The 20442-nt window shown below is 40.4% G+C and overlaps 1 protein-coding gene across 1 annotated transcript in view; it reads right to left on the bottom strand.

Annotated features, from left to right (window-relative positions):
- Nucleotides 1-20442, bottom strand: part of ATP2A3 (ATPase sarcoplasmic/endoplasmic reticulum Ca2+ transporting 3) — a 212087-nt gene that overhangs the window by 98085 nt on the left and 93560 nt on the right. The window contains exons 4-5 of the mRNA XM_063457430.1: nucleotides 11716-11820; nucleotides 3414-3552 (exon numbers count right to left, since the gene is read on the bottom strand). Coding sequence (XP_063313500.1) covers nucleotides 3414-3552; nucleotides 11716-11820 — 244 coding nt within the window. The remainder of the gene's footprint in view (nucleotides 1-3413; nucleotides 3553-11715; nucleotides 11821-20442) is intronic.

Here is a 20442-nt window from a genome sequence, read left to right as displayed (position 1 = left end):
GGAGACCCAGCAGGTTACACATAAATAGCTTTGGCCATATTTAATAGAGTAAGTTAAGCACTCTCTTCCCCCACATTATTGTATTTGGTCCAAAAATATCCAACACATTATCCTGTGGACAGAATGTTGGCCAAAATGTTGCTGGTGTCATTTCAGTGATGTACCATTTTGAATTCGGTTTCTCCAGTGTGTCATTTTTATGCAATTTACTAACCTTTCTGCAGATAAAAGCCTACATCAAATTGATAAGTTTACTTCAAGCATTACAATCTCTACGCCAGTGGTGCATGGCGGTGGAGTAACACCTCTGGCAGCAAAGGGATTAAACTCAGTATGTGCAGCGAAACACTACGCATACAGATGCCAGGCACCATAACCACTTTAAAACACTGACATTATCTTGGTGCTTGAAATAACCATTTAAATCCTCCCTTTCTAACGATTTGTTCTCCAACTGCTGTTGGGACTCCCATAAATATCTGCAGTAGTGCTAGACAGTTTTACAAAGGGGATAAAAAAAAAAAACATACAAAAAAAACAAAAAACAAAAAATACATTTCTAAAATACCCTCGAAAGTAGCAAAAAGTGAAGTGGATCCCACTCAAACAAGCTTGCAGTCTAAGATATAAATGGTAGCCATAACTTTTATTATTATAATATTTAGTTAAAATATTCAGAGCATTGACCCTGATGTTTGAAAACATCGCTCAGGGGTGGGGGGGGACAATATGTCCCCCACCCCTCTGAAGTAATTTAGGATTAGTAAATTTGACTGAAAGACCAATTTAAGTCTTTCAGTCTTTTGGTAGATAGCTCCCTAATACCGTGGGAATTAGGGAGTGATCTACTAAGAGGCTGCAAGAGAACATCCAAAGTCCTGAAATTCCGAAGCGCCGAACCAAATACTTTCCCCATTCACATCCCTAGTACGTACTCAAAGAACATCTAAAAAGAAAAACACAGTATGAATATAAGGCCACAACCTATAAAAAGCACACAACTTTAAAATAGTCTAGGTGGAACATACAGGAGAGAAGAATAGAAACTTGCCAAGATGGGTTAGTGATAGGTTTATGTGCATGTAACCAAAAAACATTAACATTAAGAGTTACGCAAGTTAATCTAAGAGTTACGCAAGTTAATCTGAGGATTTTGTAGCAGTTCACAAAGTTATCACAAGCTATTAATCTACTTTTAAAGCAGTTTTTAAAAATTCTAGTAATGCAATAAATTAAATATAAATCCCAGTGTTAATTTATGCTTCGTACAGATACATACCATGTTGTAGAAATGTAACGCTTAGTTCAGACATTTGATGCTATATATTCAGTTCTCCTACATGTTTCCATTCATTAACATAAACTAATACTACTGTTTTTACAGAGTGCTTTTGAAAGCAGAGTAATTTATCTTGCAGTAAAGTACTCATTCTGGATTTGTCAATTTGTGTGGTCAGAATACCCTAAGGTGTACTACTGGAAAGTTATATGTAGACAGAACCAGTTTCTAAGTGAAAGGAACAAAATACAACCCTGGGAAAAAATAATACAGTTTTCCACATATTAAAGCAGATTCGGCAATTAAATAGAAATAGAGAGCATCTAGCAAAGACTACAATTCACTCAGATCTATAGCAGAGATTACCAACTATTTATTTAATACTAAATACTACTTTAATACTAATTTATTTAATAGAGACAGGTGCAGCTATAGTTCTATTGCATCCAGGCTAACAAACATATGCCCTTATACATCATTACATCAATGATTTAGCAGGGCCAGCAAACCTGGCAGAACACGGATTGTGACTGAGAGTTATTGAAGATTAAGTTTCCCTGATATGCAGCCAAGTTGCTGACTGAGCATCATGAAATATAGTCTACAATAGATGTTGCACAGAAGATTAGTCATCACTACCTTAGAACAGTATGCAATAATATTACTATTATGTGTTTCAATTGAACAGATATATAAAAAAAAAAAGTAAAAATCATACATTTAAAAACATATTAAAGGGGCACTACAGTTATTCTAACAACTACAGCTTGTTAAATTTGTTCTGGTGAGTATAAGCATTTCCATCAGGCATTTTGCAGTAAACACTTTTTGTTTTTTCCAGAGAAAAGGCAGTTTTTTACCTTACAGCCTAGGGATACCTCAACTGGCCACTCCTCAGATGGCTACTAGAGGTGCTTCCTAGGGCAGTGCTGCACTGCCATTCAGTGTCTCTACCCTCTGCATGGAGACACTGAATGTTCCTCATAGAGAAGCATTGATTCAATGCATTTCTATGAGGAGATGTTGATTGGCTAGGGCTGTGTTTGGCTTGTGCTGGCTCTGGCCCTGATCTGCCTGCTAGACATTCTCTGATTGCCCCAGAGAATCACTTCTGATGTCAGCCAAGCAGGCAGATCAGGGGCAGAGCCAGCAGCAGCAGACTAGAATAAAAGTAAGATTTTACTATAGTTAGGGGGGGGAGGGGGGGGAGCGGCGGGGGCAGGGGGCTAGATGGTGGCTTTTACAATATATAGGCAGGAATACAGGTTTGTGTTCCTGACCATACAGTGCTCCTTTAATTCTAAGACTTCTGACCACAGGCTCCCTGCTGCAGAAAATCAAGGCACATGTATCTAATAGAGAAACCTATAGAGGCGGCCATGAGTACCGCTTTACACATATCACCAGCAGGAACGTCTGTATCTCCACTGCTGGTGAACCGATAGCTTAGTCATTGCCCTGCACTGTGCATGAGCCCTGGGTCAACTCCCTGACTCAAGGGATCATAACCACTCAAAGTCGTGCTAAAAGTGCTAGCATTTTATATGTAGTGTATATGTAGTGTATATGTCTGATTGTCATCCCCTGTTTTTTCTCAAATTAGCATGGGGTGCTTTGATACATCTAAAAGTTGCCAGCCAAAGTACACCGATAAAGCAAAAATAAATAAATAAAGTTTCCAAATTATCAGTGTGGCTGGGGAGGGGGGTAGCTATGTTTTTTTGTCAAACCACTTTGAAATGATTTGACAAAAAAAAAGAGAAATGTTACCCACAGACTTACAGCTTCATAACCACTGCAATGACCTGTAGCATTTAGAGTGCCCATTTAATGGTGCTTTTTACCTAGGCAAACCATTAAAGGGATGGACAGGCGTTTCTACCTTTTATCAAGACCTGACTTTGCACATCTTTTTAACTACAGGACTCATGACCCAAAGGCCTCTGGTACACAACACAATGCATATCCTTTTTTTTTTTATTTATTAAAATTTTTCTTATTCCATCTGGATGACTTCTAAGTTTACAGTTTGCAGTCCACACGTTTCCATCATCACTGTATCTTAGGACAACGTAGTAAAACCCCCCAAAATTAGACTCTGTCCCAAAGTAGATCAAAGCAGACGGTCCTGTACCTGCCACTTCTACAATGTCTCCAGGAACGATATCTCGGGCCCTGATGCGCTGCACTCCACTTCGGTCTCCACGAATCACCTTTCCCATTTCAGGCTCATACTCTTTTAAGGCTTCAATAGCACTTTCTGCATTTCTCTCCTGCAATGATAAGTGACACATTAAAATAGAGTTGTTCAGGAGTATTCACATATATACTGTATCCATCAGTATTTCCACATATTAACAAAACAGTGAGAAACTGTAGCAAACCACATGAGCTCTGCTCATCCCATGTTGCCAAAAACCAAACCTCTGTTAATTAAATGTGCGTAGGGATTTGGGATAGTGTGCAGGTAACTTCTTTGTGTTGTTCTGTGTATTTTGGCTGAGAAGTATTGTAGCCATTGCTGCCCACCAATGAGGAGTTAGAGTTTGAGTGATTATTTGCTTTTATCGGTTTTCAATTTTTCAATATGCCTTTCAGCTGAAAGCAGCACAGGTGAGTTCACACTTTAATAGCCATAGCAAAGGTACTAAAAACCTTTATTATTGAAATGCCATATACATATACATTTGGAATAGTGTGCAAGTAACTTTTTGTTTTGTTAACTCGATTTGGGCTGATGAATACTATAGGAATTGCAATAGTATAGAGTGAATAATCTGGTGTGATACTCCTACATATTTGTATAGATGTTTTACCTATTCAATCTGCTTTTTATTTGTCTAAAGTCACTTAACAAGGATATGAATGTCTTTTGTTAAACACTCCAAGCACCATAACTCATACAGCCGGTTGTAGTGGTTATGATGGTAAGAGTGCCCTGCTGCACTACCAGTGTAGGCAGGGCCGGACTGGCCCACGGGATACCGGGAAATTTCCCGGTGGGCCGTTGGAACCTGGGGTCGGGCAGACACCTGGGTCTGCTGGCGGCCGCTGGGGGAGCTGCGCTGTCTCTGCTCCCCAGCGTGCAGCTTAATGAGACCGGGGGCCGGAATATGACGTCATATTCCGGCCCTGCACGGTCTCATTCAGCAGCGCGCGAGGGTGGGAGAGCAGAGCCAGCGCAGCGGCCGCCAACAGACCTCCCCCAGCGTCCGCCAGCATGGGTGCCCCAGCAGCCTCCAGCACAGACACTGCACGACCCCCTGGCAGGTAGGAGTAATGTGTGTCAGTGTGAGTTTGCCTGTCTGTCATGGTGTGTGTCTGTCTGTCTGTGTCCTGGTGTGTGTCTGTGTGTGTGTGTCTGTCTGTGTCATGATGTGTGTGTGTCTGTGTCATGTTGTCTGTCTGTATGGTGTGTGTGTGTGTGTGTCTGTCTGTGTCATGGTGTATATCTGTCATGGTGTGTGTGTGTGTGTGTCTGTCTGTGTCATGGTGTGTGTGTGTGTGTCTGTCTGTCTGTCTGTCCGTCCGTCATGGTGTGTGTGTCTGTGTCATGGTATATGTGTGTGTCATGGTGTGTGTGTGGGTCTGTCTGTGTCATGGTCAGTCATGGTGTGTGTGTGTCTGTCATGGGGTGTGTATCTGTGTGTTTAAAAATTGTGTTTTTGCTCACCTTTTTTTTCCCCCACGCAGCGTGCTGGTCTCCCTTCGACTGGCCCTGCCTCTATGGCTGAGATCATCAAGCTTGATGATCTCAGCCAATCCAATGCTTTGCCATAGGATTGGCTGCAAAACTCTACACCAATCAGCATCTCCTCATAGAGATGCATTGAATCTCCTCATTGAGATGCAATGTATCTCTATGGGGAACGTTTAGCACCTACAGAGTGTGGAGGCCCTGAATGTAGCACCTCACACAGGAAGCACCTCTAGTGACCGTCTGAGTGACTGTCACTAACGGTGTCACTTTGAAGCAATCTAAACACTGCCTTTTCTCTGAAAAGTCAGTGTTTACGTTGAAAAGCCTGTAGGGACATGCTATAGACACCAGTACCACTACATTTAGCTGTGTGTGTGCGTCTGCTAGTGAGTGAGCTTGCTTGCATGTGTGTGCCTGCTTGTGAGTGAACTTGTGTTTTTATGTCAATGAGCTGATGTATATCAGTGAGATTGTTTGTCTATGAGGCTGTGTATCAATGAGCTTGTGTGTGTCATTTAGATGTCAGTGAGATGGTCTGTGTCTGCATGTGAGTATGCTTACTGTATAATTACATGTTTTACTCTGAAAGGACCAATATTTTATATTAAAAAAGCTATATATATATATATATATATAATTCAATCATCTGTCATGGCAAGACATAGCCTTACATGTTACACGCGACAAAATATGGCGCAGTGACTTATGGGGCTGGCATAAATTTTTTCCAGGGCTGCTTTGTATCCCCAGTCCGGCCTTGAGTGTAGGTAGTCAAACCATGCACAGTTTGGCAAATTATCTGGGGTCTGCCAAGAGCTGGGTGCCTCATTCTCTGCAGCCCAAAATCCCCCTGCAACTACAGGGCTTAGCTCATTGAGTGAGAGCACTTAGCTGACATTTTTAGCCAGTGAGCCGCAGTGAGGGAGGGTCCGGCGAACGCAGGTTCTCAAATAGTTTGAATGCTTTTTTGGGAACAATCGCAGAGAATAACAAAACAGCAATACCAACAAATACAATCAAATATATTCTCTATTATCGCTCCATTTAATGACCACTTTGTCCTGGTTCATACCTCTCCATTCTATTTCCACATCTCACATACCTACAATTCATTAGAATTAATTGGGAGATGTGTGCATCCTGATGAAAGGCACCCTGGAGAACTTCTTATGACTGCCACCTAACCTAGCCCACGCCTGGTGTCCGTTTTTATTTCCAACAAACAATAAGGAACTGCACTCAATCCTATAAATCTGAGCCAGGGTGCAACCCAACTGCAAAACTGAAACTGTGGGGCTTCACAAAATGCCACTGGTTGTCCTTAATCCTGTGCCCAGCAGCTTAAATGTTGGACCGTCTCCATATAAGGTAATACACGGATGTTGGTTTTAATGCAGAAGAGCCCTGCATACAGCAGTATATCCATCTGTATGGCAGTGCATACTGCAGTCCTTTCAACCAGCGTAATTTTAAGCCCCATGCTATTCAAATCAATTTAAAAGGAATCACTAACACAATATGCAGTTTATTGTAGTCATGAGAAAGAGGTAAGACAGGTGTGCCTAATACTGGGTCTTCATTCCTATTTAGATCCCCATTTACACTGGACAACTGTATCAACGTGAGATTGCTAATTATAAGTTTAAAATAAAAATCATAAAAATTGGCATATAGTTAAATAACACAAACATTCTTACATTTTGTGTCTCAATTTTTGCATTTTGTAATTTTTACTGTTAGAAGAGGTGTTAAAAATTAAAAATTGTATTTATAAAATGTAAAATAAGAAATTAAAACTTACAAACTACAAAACTACACCTCTTTATTCTGTATTTGGGCTCCTCGATCTTTGCTCTCTTTTGTTTTTACAAGCCCAGTCCTTTGCACATGGCAGACCGCATAGAGAATGTATGCAGAGAAGAGATGAAATGAAACAATGATTCTCTTTGTCCTGCTCATTTGCAATGTGTGCCCTGGCTATTTCTGGCCTGAACCGAATTGTGATATCATTTGTTAAATCATTAAAAGAAATGGAACATCAAATGTTTACAATAATTATAGGTGATGTTGGATATTTTATTTAATTGTATAATTTCATGAGAAGTGACATTTTGCTCATTAATAAAAAAAAAAAACCAAATACATAATAGTGGTTCATTACATTTGGAAAGGGTGCAGGAAGTTTACTGGGGAGTTGGGAAAGGTTTAATTATAGTTAAATTGAGTGACTACCCATGTTTGTTACCAGAGAATTATTATAGCCAGCAGCTTATTTGGCACATAATTAAGAATACAGTTATTGCAAATGGTTTTCCATTCAACATTAGCTTAACTGCCAGCTAAGTGTTTAACACTTTCCTTTTTGTAGTGTTGCTAGAACCACAAATGTCTACACATAAATATATATTTTGATACTTTTTCCATTTCTGGCATTTAGCTGAAAGCTGGTTAGGTTTTCCATTTCCCTGTATCCTCTGTAATTGTGTGCCAGAAGGAAAACTTCTATGAATTCCGTCGTAAAGAACCCTGCAGTTAAATTTCCTAAGCCACCCAGAAAGTTTTGAAGGTCTATATTCTAGAAACAACCTGGTCCTTTAACACAGTTTAAACAGGACTTTACCACACTGATGTATATTTCATGCTCCATAGATTTACACAATTGCATTGATTGGTATAAGCCATTAAGGGTTAAAACTGAAGGGAGTTGCGGCTAATGCCAAATGTATCCCAATACGATTTTGAGAGAATTGCTTACTCAAAATATACACACCCGCTCTTTCTCTCTCATAATATATACATATACATATATATATATATACACACACACACATACATACATACACATATATATATATATATATATATATATATAAAATCACATTGAATAAAGAAATTAAACCATATTAAACTTAACTTTTAATATTGCCAAGTAGAAACATTACTATACAGTAATCGAATATACAGTAAATATATTATTCAGTTTTAAAAGTATGTTCACTTTTTCCTGTCACTCAATTGGATACACTGTAGCGATAGTATGAGAGCTAACAAAAGTAAATTAGTGGTGCAAGAGATATATACTACAAAGTAGGCGAGGCTTGATGAGCCCCCTGATTGGCAAAACTTTTAATGGCTGGCATTTAGCCAGGTTAGCTACCACATAGTCATGGCAATCTGACCACTTTCAGTATCGTTACCAATTGCCTGACTGACATTTATATCTGCTCTTTACCGGTCACTGTCATTCCTGTATTGTTGTTGTTTTATATGTCCAGGGATTACTAGCTCAGCTTAGTCTCTATATTGCAGTTTAGTTAAGATGCCCTCAAAAGGCACATTGAGGGAGAGACCGAGGAATAATGTACCTTTTGGGAGAGCTTTTCGCTATCTTTTTCCTTCCTAGTATCTCTTGTACCATTAATTTACATTTGTTACCAGGGTCGGCGCAACAGTAAGCCCAATTAGGCATTCGCCTAGGGCGCCAGCCTGTTGGGGGAGCCCAACGGGATTTTTCCTGGTGGGTTTCCCCTGTCTTGGGCCGAAGTGTTATGCGAGCAGCCTAATGCCAGGTTAATTCTCTTGGCGCCCACAGTGAGTGTGTGCGTGTCTGTCAGTGAGCGCGTCTCTCAGTGAGTGAGTGAGCGCGTCTCTCAGTGAGTGAGTGAGCGCGTCTCTCAGTGAGTGAGTGAGCGCGTCTCTCAGTGAGTGAGTGAGCGCGTCTCTCAGTGAGTGAGTGAGCGTGTCTCTCAGTGAGTGAGTGAGCGCGTCTCTCAGTGAGTGAGTGAGCGCGTCTCTCAGTGAGTGAGTGAGCGCGTCTCTCAGTGTATGCATGTATGTGAGTTTGAGTATGTGTGTGTCAGTGAGTGTGTATGACCATGTAAATAGATCATTGTATATTAAAGGGACACTGTAGGCACCCAGACCAATTCAGCTCATTGAAGTGGTCTGGGTGCTGTGTCCCTTTTGCACCTAGTGCTGCAATGTAAACATTGCAGTTCCAGAGAACTGCAGTGTTTACATTGCAGCTCTAAGTCTGCCCTCAGTGGCTGTCTACCAGACAGCCACTGGGGGCACTTCTGGAATCCAAATGGACTTTTGATCCATTATCGGATGCTGAATGTCCTCAGTAGTATGTGTGTATAGATGCATGTGTTAGTCAGACTTAACTGGAAACCAAATAACAAAATTTAGGCCAAAATAGCTGATCTAGAAGAATTCTCCAATTCAGCTACAGTCACAGTTCGGCTGTTGTTGCTTAAACTTTGCAATTTGATTTTGAACTAACTTCAATTCAGAGTTTAGTGAATAAGCCTCTGTGAGATTGTAGTTGCATTCATGAGGGGGCAGCAAAATGGATTGTTGCCTGGGGTGTCAAAGATCCTTGCACCAGCCCTGTTTGTTACCTCTCATAGTATCGCTATAGTGTATCCAATTGAAGCAACTTTGCAGTGATTGTATCATAAAGAGCCACTTATGTATCTTTTTTGAGTTATTTCTATTTTACTGTGTTTACCTGTGTGTATTGCCCGGCATTGATATTGAATGACAGGAAAGAGTGAAAACACTTTTTAAAAATACATTTTTGTTACTTAGTAATATTAAAAAAGTTAAGTTTTAAAAGGAGTTGCTAGTTTATTTATTGAATGTAAATTACCCCATCTTTTCAAATATTTTATGTAGCTCTTGCAACATATATCAAATAATTTAGGTGGCAGGGTCATCACCAATGGGTTTTAAATGCCGGATAAAACTGCCAATTCAGCAAAATATTGGAAGTTCAGCAATTTTGATGTAAAAGGGCACTCTAAAAAAACACAACTATAGCTCATTATAGTGGTAATGGTGCACAGAGTCTTTGGATGGCTCTTCATGTGCCCTGCCAAATCATTTAAATGTTTTTTTTTGTTTTTTTAAATGTGAATCCCCAGACACCCAAAAGCAAGCCCCTCTGCAGCCATTCGGAAATTCATGTATTATGAGCAAAGGCAACAATATAACGGCCTAAGACAGCAAAGATAAACTGCAAGTGCTGAAATGGTTTACTTTATCTTGCACAAAATCTGAGCAGCAGCAGATCAGGCAAAGTTTTGGGTGCTGATGGGAACAGGATTTATTTTGGTCAAAACCACTTGTAAATAATTTCATGGAAAACAGGAGCCTCACTCAAACACTTAGAAGAAGAAACAGAAAACTAGCCAGTGTTGTAGAAATCAGAAACACTGAAAAAATTGGGATAACCACAAAATCGTGAATGTTCAAAGGGAAAAACAATAACAAAAGAAAGAAAAAAGAAAATCAGTGTGCCACTGATTTTCTTTTTCTTCTTTTCATTATTCCTTTTTCTTTTTCTTGTTTTTTGCTATTGGTTTTCTCACTATCTATGGGTTATCCCACATTTTTTAAGTGTTTTTAATCCCTGATTTTCTTTTCTCTTGTTTTTGATCACTCAAACACTTAAAACGCCAAAACAACCATTATAAGCTATAGTGGCTGAATGCCCCTTTAACTATAAAGGAACACTATAGGGTCAGAAATACAAATGTGTATTCCTGACCCTATAGTGTTAAAAACACAGTTTAATTCTACAGCCCCCTTGGGAAAGCATTGGATTGGTTGAGATTCTCAATTCTAATTATCTCAGCAAAGGTGGGTATGGTAAGGGGTGGAGCCAAACACCAAGCTAGCCAATCAGCATCTCCTCATAGAGATGCCTTAAATCAATGCATCTCTATGGGGAAAGTTCAGTGCCCCCATGCAGAGTTTGGAGATGCTAAATGCCACTGCTGTATGTTGTGCAGCACTGACCCATGCAGCACCTCTAGTGGCCGCCAGAGTGACTGTCACTGAGGGTGTCCCTAGTTAGCAATGTAAACTCTGCCATTACTCAGAAAAGGCAGTGTTTACATGAAAATACCTGCTAGGAAAGGCTATAGACGACAGAACAACTACATTAAGCTGTAGTTGTTCTGGTAACTATAGTGTCCCTTTAATATTTTTTTCATACACAACAATTCTCTCAGCAAATGCCAAACTCGACTAATGTAAGGAAAAATAAACAAGCTAAAGTCATTTAGTCAAGTAATACCTCTGTGAGGAGTGGTAGATGAAAGGAACGGCTCGGTTAGCAACAAAACAAGCTATCATAGGTAGCGATTCCAGGGAATTAAGCCATATGTAAGAAGATTAATAATTCAAATGGTTTCTCTGGATTACTGGGTTATACATACATTTCAAAAGCAACAACCAATTACTAGTCATTGTGTATAAGCAATTTGGGATGAACACAAGCTAGAAAGTGTTTCTGTCTATTATAATAACTAAGCAAGCAAGCAAACAAACATCCGTTTCTTTATTGGAAATATGAAAAGTATTTGAATAGTCATTTGTAAACGTAATTTGGTACAGTCAAGGTTAGCACCAGGGAACAGACCGTTCACTTGGGGATGAACTGGACCTCTTGTAATGAGCAGAACCATTGCCCAATTCCACACAATATTCTAGTAACACAGATGAACGAAAACAAATGTACAGAGAGGAGGTGGGGGGAATGGAATCTGGACATGGTCCGATAGATAAAATCATACGAATGGCGGGGGGGGGGGGGGGGGGAGGGGGGAGGCAGAGGAAAAAATATATATATTATATTTTTATTCATATTTTACTTAGCAAAATGTTATTAAATATTTTCAGGGTTTTAATATTTATTGAATTGATGTCTAGCCGCATTGCCCCTTACCTGCCATACTCCTACAAACGCATTGAGAATAAGGATCATACATATAACTATTGGTTCCACAAACGCAGTTGTTGTTTCTTCACCCTCCTCAAAACAGGCCAATATCTGAAAAACAAAGCAGCCCATTAGACAGTGACCTAGCTTACTGATTGACATGAGGGGCGACAGGAGCAGTGTCATCTAGTGACATAGGTCACAGTAAGAGATATGTAAGGTAGACAGAATAGAAAAACAATGTTTTTGCCTATTGACAAAAATTTAACAAATTTATAAAATGAGAAGAAATCTCATTGTGTTAATTTGATCTCTTGCCGATAATAATAACGTAATACTAAAGAAAGTCCATCTTCATCTTTTTATATGAATTTACAATAATGAAAAAGCACCTATTAAACTCAATTTTACATTAAAGGGATACTCTATACACCAAAAACACCATCTTAAAAGGAACACTCCTACTATTGTTCACAGTAGTGGTTATGTTGTCAGGAGTTTTATAACGATTAGGAAATTAATCTAATCAACAAAATGACCATCTTAATTAGATTTTTTTTAATGAACGGAGAAACAGACAGACACTCTATATGTGGTAATAACAAATATTTAGTTCTATGGATATTATATACAATGTGTTTGTGTTTTGCATTGTATTTTCATATTTTGAATGAACAATAACAGATCTGTAAAAAAACAAACAAAAAAACCTGAATGTGATTAACTGGAATCTTCGTTCAGCCTGTATTATTACTATGTATCACAGTATATTCTCATCTGTGTGCAATATTTCCAGTTTTTGTAGATGACACATCATCTTGGTCTGTGCAGTGCAATTTTAGTTTCACACAGGTACCAATTTACATACAACTATATTTTAAATGTTTTAATACTGAAATAAACCTCTCCATTCTCAACCCTCTTGCTTTAATTAGTAAATGTTTCACCAGACTTGTACAAAGATCCATTGATTTGAGACTGTCAGTGTTTACTCAATAAAGCACAATCTTGTTTTTTATCTATAAATACATATACACAATATATATGAGGGTTGTAGAATATCCAGCAGGAAGCAAAATGTATTAGTATCAGACTTCTGTGTATAAACAATATATATATATATATACATACATACACGAAGAAAGACAGAAATCAACGCCAAAAATACAATTCTTAAAGGAACACTATAGTCACCAGAGCCACTACAGCTTATATCCTGTCTATGTCTATAAGTCTATGTCCTGTCCCTGAACGCTTGTCAATGTAAACACGGACTTTTCAGACAAAAGGCAGTGTTTACATTGCTGCCGGGTAACACCTCTAGCGACAGTCACTCAGACGACCTCTAGAGGTGCTTCGTGGGTCAGTTCCCTATAGAGATGCTTCGATTCAATGCACCTCTATGATAAGTTAAATTGGCGCAGTGGCATTTTGCAGTGCATGCGCAATAGTCTTCCAATGCTTTCAGGTTTGATAATCTCAGCCATGGAGGTGGGGCCAGCCACAGCATCATCAGCACGGCGTGGGGGAAAAAGGCCTTTCCCATGTGATTGGAGAGAAGACACACTCACAGTAGACACACACACACTCTCACACACACACAGACACATACTCACAGACTCACTCACAAGTAATTACCTTATTTAAATCCACCCAGCCTTACTTCTGGAGAGCTGGAGTGGATAGTCTTTCCCTGGGGTCCAGTGGGGCTGCTGTCATAACCCTACTCACCTCCCTCTCGCGCACTGTTTAGTGAGCTGGGGCCGGAGTGACGTCATAACCCGGCTCCCGGCATCACTGCAAGCCACGCGAGCGAGGTGAGTAGGGAGATTACAGCTCTCTCGACGCGGCATTAAATCATCTGTACGCCCCCCCTCCCTCTGCTCTCCATTACCTGGCCGGCCCTCTCCCTCAGGTGCCTCAGTCCTGTCAACCCGCGTGCACTATTCTAGCGAATAGCAGTCATATGTCCCATTAAGTCTGTCATGTCTTTTATAATGGCTGATTATTGTGTTTTAGGATGTGCATTTACAGGCTTTAAGCTTTAGTAACGCCATCACTATTCACACACAGGGCCGGACTGGCCCACCGGGATACCGGGAAATTTCCCGGTGGGCCGTCGGCACCTGGGGCCGGGGTGACCTGCGGCCGCAGCGAAAACTTGAAAGGCGGCCGCAGGGGAAGCTCATCATGAGGCCGGGAGCAGGCTCTTCTGGGGGAGCAGGCTGTTCTGTCTCTGCTCCCCCTCCCTCGCGCGCAGCTTAATGAGACCGGAGCTGGAATATGACGTCATATTCCGGCCCCGGTCTCTTTCTAGCGCGCGAGAGCCTGCTCCCGGCCTCATGAAGAGCTTCCCCTGCGGCCGCCTTTCAAGTTCTCCCTGCGGCCGCCAGTACAGCTACCAGTCTGCCCACCCACAGGTACTAAAAAATATGTATGTCAGTGGGAGTGTGTGTGTGTGTGTGTGTTCCATGCTGTGTGTGTGTCTGTCTGTCATGGTGTGTGTATGTGTCTGTGTAATGCTGTGTGTGTGTGTGTGTGTCTGTGTCATGCTGTGTGTCTGTGTCTGTGTCATGCTGTGTGTCTGTGTCTGCGTCATGCTGTGCGTGTGTCTGTGTCATGCTGTGTGTGTGTCTGTGTCATGCTGTGTGTATGTCTGTGTCATGCTGTGTGTATGTCTGTGTCATGCTGTGTGTATGTCTGTGTCATGCTGTGTATCTGTCTGTGTCATGCTGTGTGTGTGTGTCTGTATCATGCTGTGTGTGTGTGTCTGTGTCATGCTGTGTGTCTGTGTCATGCTGTGTGTCTGTGTGTCATGCTGTGTGTGTGTGTGTGTGTGTCTGTGTTACGCTGTGTGTGTGTGTGTCTGTGTTACGCTGTGTGTGTGTGTGTCTGTGTTACGCTGTGTGTGTGTGTGTGTCTGTATGTGTCATGCTGTGTGTCTGTATGTGTCATGCTGTGTGTCTGTCTGTGTCATCTGTGTCACGGTGTGTCTATCATGGTGTGTGTGTGTGTGTCAGTCGTAGTGTGTGTGTGTGTGTCAGTCGTGGTGTGTGTGTGTTTTTAAAAATAGTGTGTGTCTGTATCATGCTGTGTGTGTGTCTGTGTCATGCTGTGTGTATGTCTGTGTCATGCTGTGTGTATGTCTGTGTCAGGCTGTGTGTATGTCTGTGTCATGCTGTGTGTATGTCTGTGTCATGCTGTGTGTATGTCTGTGTCATGCTGTGTGTGTGTGTCTGTATCATGGTGTGTGTCTGTCATGGTGTGTGTGTGTCTGTCTGTGTCATGCGGTGTGTGTGTGTCTGTCTGTGTCATGCTGCGTGCGTGTGTCTGTCTGTGTCATGCTGTGTGTGTCTGTCTGTGTCATGCTGTGTGTGTCTGTGTCATGCTGTGTGTGTCTGTCTGTCATGCTGTGTGTGTCTGTCTGTGTCATGCTGTGTGTGTCTGTCTGTGTCATGCTGTGTGTGTCTGTCTGTGTCATGCTGTGTGTCTGTGTGTCATGCTGTGTGTCTGTGTGTCATGCTGTGTGTCTGTGTGTCATGCGGTGTGTCTGTGTGTCATGCTGTGTGTGTCTGTCTGTGTCATGCTGTGTGTCTGTGTGTCATGCTGTGTGTCTGTGTGTCATGCTGTGTGTGTGTGTGTGTGTCATGCTGTGTGTGTCTGTCTGTGTTACGCTGTGTGTCTGTCTGTGTCGTCTGTGTCACGGTGTGTCTGTATCATGGTGTGTGTGTCTTTCATGGTGGGTGTGTGTGTGTGTGTGTCAGTCGTAGTGTGTGTGTGTGTGTGTGTGTGTGTGTCAGTCGTGGTGTGTGTGTGTGTTTTTAAAAATAGTGTTTTACTCACCTTTTTTTTTTCCAACGTCGTGCTGGTCTCTGCCTCTATGACTGAGATCATCAAGCTTGATGATCTCAGCCAATCCGCACTGACACAGGAAGCGCCTCTAGCGACCGTCTGAGTGTCTGTCACTAGAGGTGTCACTAGGAAGCAATGTAAACACTGCCTTTTCTCTGCAAAGTCAGTGTTTACATTCAAAAGCCTGAAGGGACAGGCTATAGACACCAGAACCACTACATTAAGCTGTGTGTGTGTGCGCCTGCTAGTGAGCTTGCTTGCATGTGTATGTGTGTGTGTGTGTGTGTGTGTGTGTGTGTGTGTGCCTGCTAGTGAGTGAGCTTGTGTTTTTATGTCAATGAGCTTATGTATATTAGTGAAATTGTTTGTCTATGAGGCTGTGTATCAATGAGCTTGTGTGTGTCAGTGAGATTGTCTGTGTCTGCATGTGAGTATGCTTACTGTATAATTAAATGTTTTACTCTGAAAGGACCAATATATTATATTAGAAAAAGCTATATATATATATATATATATATATATATATATATATATATATATATTGCGACAATATATGGCGCAATGACTTATGGGGCTGGCATAGATTTTTTTTTTCCAGGGCTGCTTTGTATCCCCAGTCCGGCCCTGTTCACACAGCAATTTACAACTATTCAGGCTGTTTATAGCGACCAGTCTCCTAGATACTCATGGTAGTTTAATGACATTTATTTACCCTACACGCTCAGAGCTACTAGACTTGACCCTATGCACTGTTTAATAAAGTCTCTAGTCAGTCGCTACTTAAAGGACCACTCTAGGCACCCAGACCACTTCAGCTTAATGAGGTGGTCTGGGTGCCAGGTCCTTCTAGGGTTAACCCATTTTTTCATAAACATAGCAGTTTCAGAGAAACTGCTATGTTTATGAATGGGTTAAGCCTTCCCCCTATGTCCTCTAGTGGCTGTCTCACTGACAGCCGCTAGAGGCGCTTGCGTGCTTCTCACTGTGATTTTCACAGTGAGAGCACGCCAGCGTCCATAGGAAAGCATTATGAATGCTTTCCTATGTGACCGGCTGAATGCGCGCGCAGCTCTTGCCGCGCGTGCGCATTCAGCCGACGGGGAGGAGAAGAGGAGGAGGATCGGAGGCAGAGAGCTCCCCGCCCAGCGCTGGAAAAAGGTAAGTTTTAACCCCTTTCCCCTTTCCAGAGCCGGGCGGGAGGGGGTCCCTGAGGGTGGGGGCACCCTCAGGGCACTCTAGTGCCAGGAAAACGAGTATGCTTTCCTGGCACTAGAGTGGTCTTTTAAGAGCTTAGTAGGAAAGTGTATATTACTAGGATATTTTGGAGGTGAGCCATTAAGGCTTGATTGCACTATATAGATTCTTCTATTACATTCCTATGCTATCTAACTATTTACTATACTGACTGAAGAACCTTTATATTTATATTTACATCTATATATCTATTAAATTTATACTCCAGTTCATACTCTGCTAGTTTGAATTTTTCCAACTTTTGGAGTATTTTTGTTTTTCTATGTCTAGAAACAACCTGTAAAAAATAAAACAAAATAAAAAAAAAAGTTCGTTTTCTCCCAAAAACTAAACTTAGAATAAAGTGTTGCTTTAAAATAATGTATTTCTGTTCTGATGATTTATTAATTTATTTTCCAATCAATAATACATTCACAAGACACAGGGAGCATGCTTCAATTTGTCAGCAGAAATAGTAGTTAATGGTAATTGGTCAAACCCAAACCCTGCTTTTCTATAAGAATGTTTTGGCAGGATAAGGATGAAGTGAATGTCCTAATTATCATGTCATTGCCAGCAATTGGTGAACTCTGGTGGGGTTTTTTCCGACAGGGCCTGTTGTTTTTTCTTGAACCTGTGATGCATGTGTTCGTTGTCACAGATAATTTTGAAAGTTAGCATTGGCCTTGACACATACATTTACTTTCAAATTAATTTTATTTTAGCTTTGGCTTTCCAGCTATGTGTCCTTAAGTATATGTTTTATCTGCCAAAAGTAGAGCTCATAATTTTTCTACTCCCATGTTTATCTTTGAGGAGGTTACATGTCTACACCTAAAAGTACACACAAGAAAAGGAGTCTCACCTAAGCAGATGGCAAACGTCAAATACATATGGCAGCCAGGGATAGGTGATTGAACAATCTTCCCAGGCCCTAACAGCATATTAAGTACAATAATAATGAGTGGCGATGGCTTTCACACTGTCTTGTAAACAGAATGTGAGATTCACGTGTCATGTAAAGAGAATATGCAATTTGTGGTTTATTGAAGACCAAGAGATAGATGGCATTCCCATTAAAGCATCAGCCATACGTTTTTTTTTTTCTCCCATTTTCAAATTATGCTTTGTTTTATTTCCTATTCATCTATTCATATCATAAACAGAGCAAGTTCTAGTCTGTTTGAGCTCTGAGAGAGACACACTGCCAGAGTAGTTAGGCAGTTCAGTAAATACATTGCTTCAACTCAAGCCATGGCAACAGAGGAAATACACAGGCGTGTGCATAGCTGCACATTTAAGGGGAGATTAAGGCATAGCAGGTGCCATTTTGATGCTAAGTGTTAAGACATTCTATTGGTTCCCAATGTGATTGTTCCTTATCTAGCTCTTTGTCCCAGAATAACAACTGGTTTTGCCTTGATAGATCTCTCCCACTGGAGTCAACATTGAATATGTGAATGACCATGCCTACTTTATGCCTCATTTATTGTTTTTACTTAAGTGACAAGCAGAGGTAATTCAATACATTTTGCTAGAGAAATAAGCAATCTCAAATCTTTTGAAGTAACGCAACCTCTTTATATAAAGAATATTTTTATAATAAAACTATCCAGATCAGTTATTGTGCTGCCCCTGTTATAAGTCAAGTATCAGCTCACTACAACTTCCTGTTTAAAAATAATAAACCCATAAGTGTTGGTTCATTTTCATGCTGGTCTGTAAAAGTCAGCTGTTAGTATTTTTTTTAGCCACAAACCTCCACCAGCTGTTGATATTAATGGGTCTGAGAGCTCTCCATCCATGCCTATAACATCTGAATAGGGCTCACATGGATAACCACTGAATTTTGTGGTTTTCCATGTTGGTTTACAGTTTAATGAATAAACCCATACAAACTGCAAACAATTAGGATAAAATAGCTGATGTGTAAGGATTCCCAAACTCATCTAGTTACAGCTTGACTGTTTTAGCCCAACAGTTGCAATTGGTCAGAGCTAGCAATCGCTTTGGCACACAATGAGCAGAAAAACAGCAGCCAGTGTCTTGTCAGCTGGGTTCCACTGGGTTTAGCATTTTTTTTTTTTGTTTTTTGTTTTTTATTTGTGTATATTTATGACTATTTTTGTCTAGTTAAGGAAGACTAGGAGAAAGATGAATGTATATATATATATTTTTGCATCTGTATGACCAACAATAAACACATCTGAAGCTGTATTATGACAATGAAGAAGTAATGAAAGCTTCAATGTGACCAATGCAGGTCACAATTTATTTGGACTGGTTTTATTCGTGCAAAACAAAACACCCCAAACAAAAAAATACATTTTTAAAAAAGGAGTATTCGGCTGCAAGGATACAATACAGGAAGAAATACACAAAAGATACTTTAAAATGAATACACTGAAAAATTACATTATCAATAAAAACAATGAAATTGCTTGTTGCAAGTACATTGGTGAGATCTTCCTTGGTGGGTGTTCTACTGTTGAACACACATACATGTTGGATGCCCCAGGAGACACAGATCAGAGGTTGCATTCAAGGTGGAACACAGGCAAGTTTGCTTGTGTGTGTTCCAGGTTAGACAGTCTAGGCTGCTGAAAGTGGCCTCTTAAATAAGTAGTCCTGGGACAGGAATGTGTATTATTTTATTTATTGTTGTTTGAAGGCTCATTAGTTCGGTTATCTCCTACTGGACTTTGAGTATGTGGGGACTCAAGGCCATGTTAATTTATGGAGTACTGTATATATTTGCTGCCTTTTTTCATTCACTATTTCCCTCCTAAAGAACAGTTCTGAAAATCGAGTGAAGCTGTGAGTTCAAGCACCTTATTAGAATAGCCAAGTGAACCATTTAATTTTAAGCTACAATAGCATTTTTGTTCCACTAAATTGTATCTGTGCCTTTTTTATGATTGGGTGCTTATTTCTAGCATAAACAATAAAGCTGCTTTATCTATTGCAATATTTGTTTCTTTTATGGAGCTATTGGGAGAACAGCATTTCAGTGGATTTTGGCCAACTTTGTCCCCATACCTGTATCTCCTAAAGATTGATTTGTGGTCCTATAGCTTGGACACAAGAGAGAGACATCTGTTTTGAGTATGCTGACAATAGGGGAAGCATAACTATACATATACTGATTTTTTTCCCCCCTTTTTATATTAAACGGGATTGTAAAAGGCTACGTATATACTTGTATGCGTGCGCTGGTTTTGCTTGAGATTAGGAAATCATTTTCATTATAGTCCAATAATTGCACAGATGACATCACCATATCTCGTGTTTGGTAGGGCTGTTAGCTTATTGTGTTAAATAATAGAATCATGTTAATAATAGTATACAACAGACAGCACTCATCAACACATCACGATAGGGTACATGCAGGGTGTCCGATCCCAAGTTTTTATTACAAACCAAAATTCATTTGCAGAATAATGAAAAAGTCAAGCACTCCAAAATAGTGGAAAAAAAACCTTGGATGCAATGGAATTGAAGTGTTGGACCTTTTCTTTGTTCTGCATATAATAAAATCATGTAACTGCATGTGCATCAATAGGCTTCTAAATTTTACTTAAAATATACTAGTTTAAACATTGGGGAAAAGCAGGTATAAACAGAGATGATTATTTCTTAAAAACCATA

The sequence above is a fragment of the Pelobates fuscus genome, chromosome 1 (assembly GCF_036172605.1).
Source record: "Pelobates fuscus isolate aPelFus1 chromosome 1, aPelFus1.pri, whole genome shotgun sequence".
Lineage (NCBI taxonomy): Eukaryota > Metazoa > Chordata > Amphibia > Anura > Pelobatidae > Pelobates > Pelobates fuscus.
This window is presented reverse-complemented; position numbering and strand designations above follow the sequence as displayed.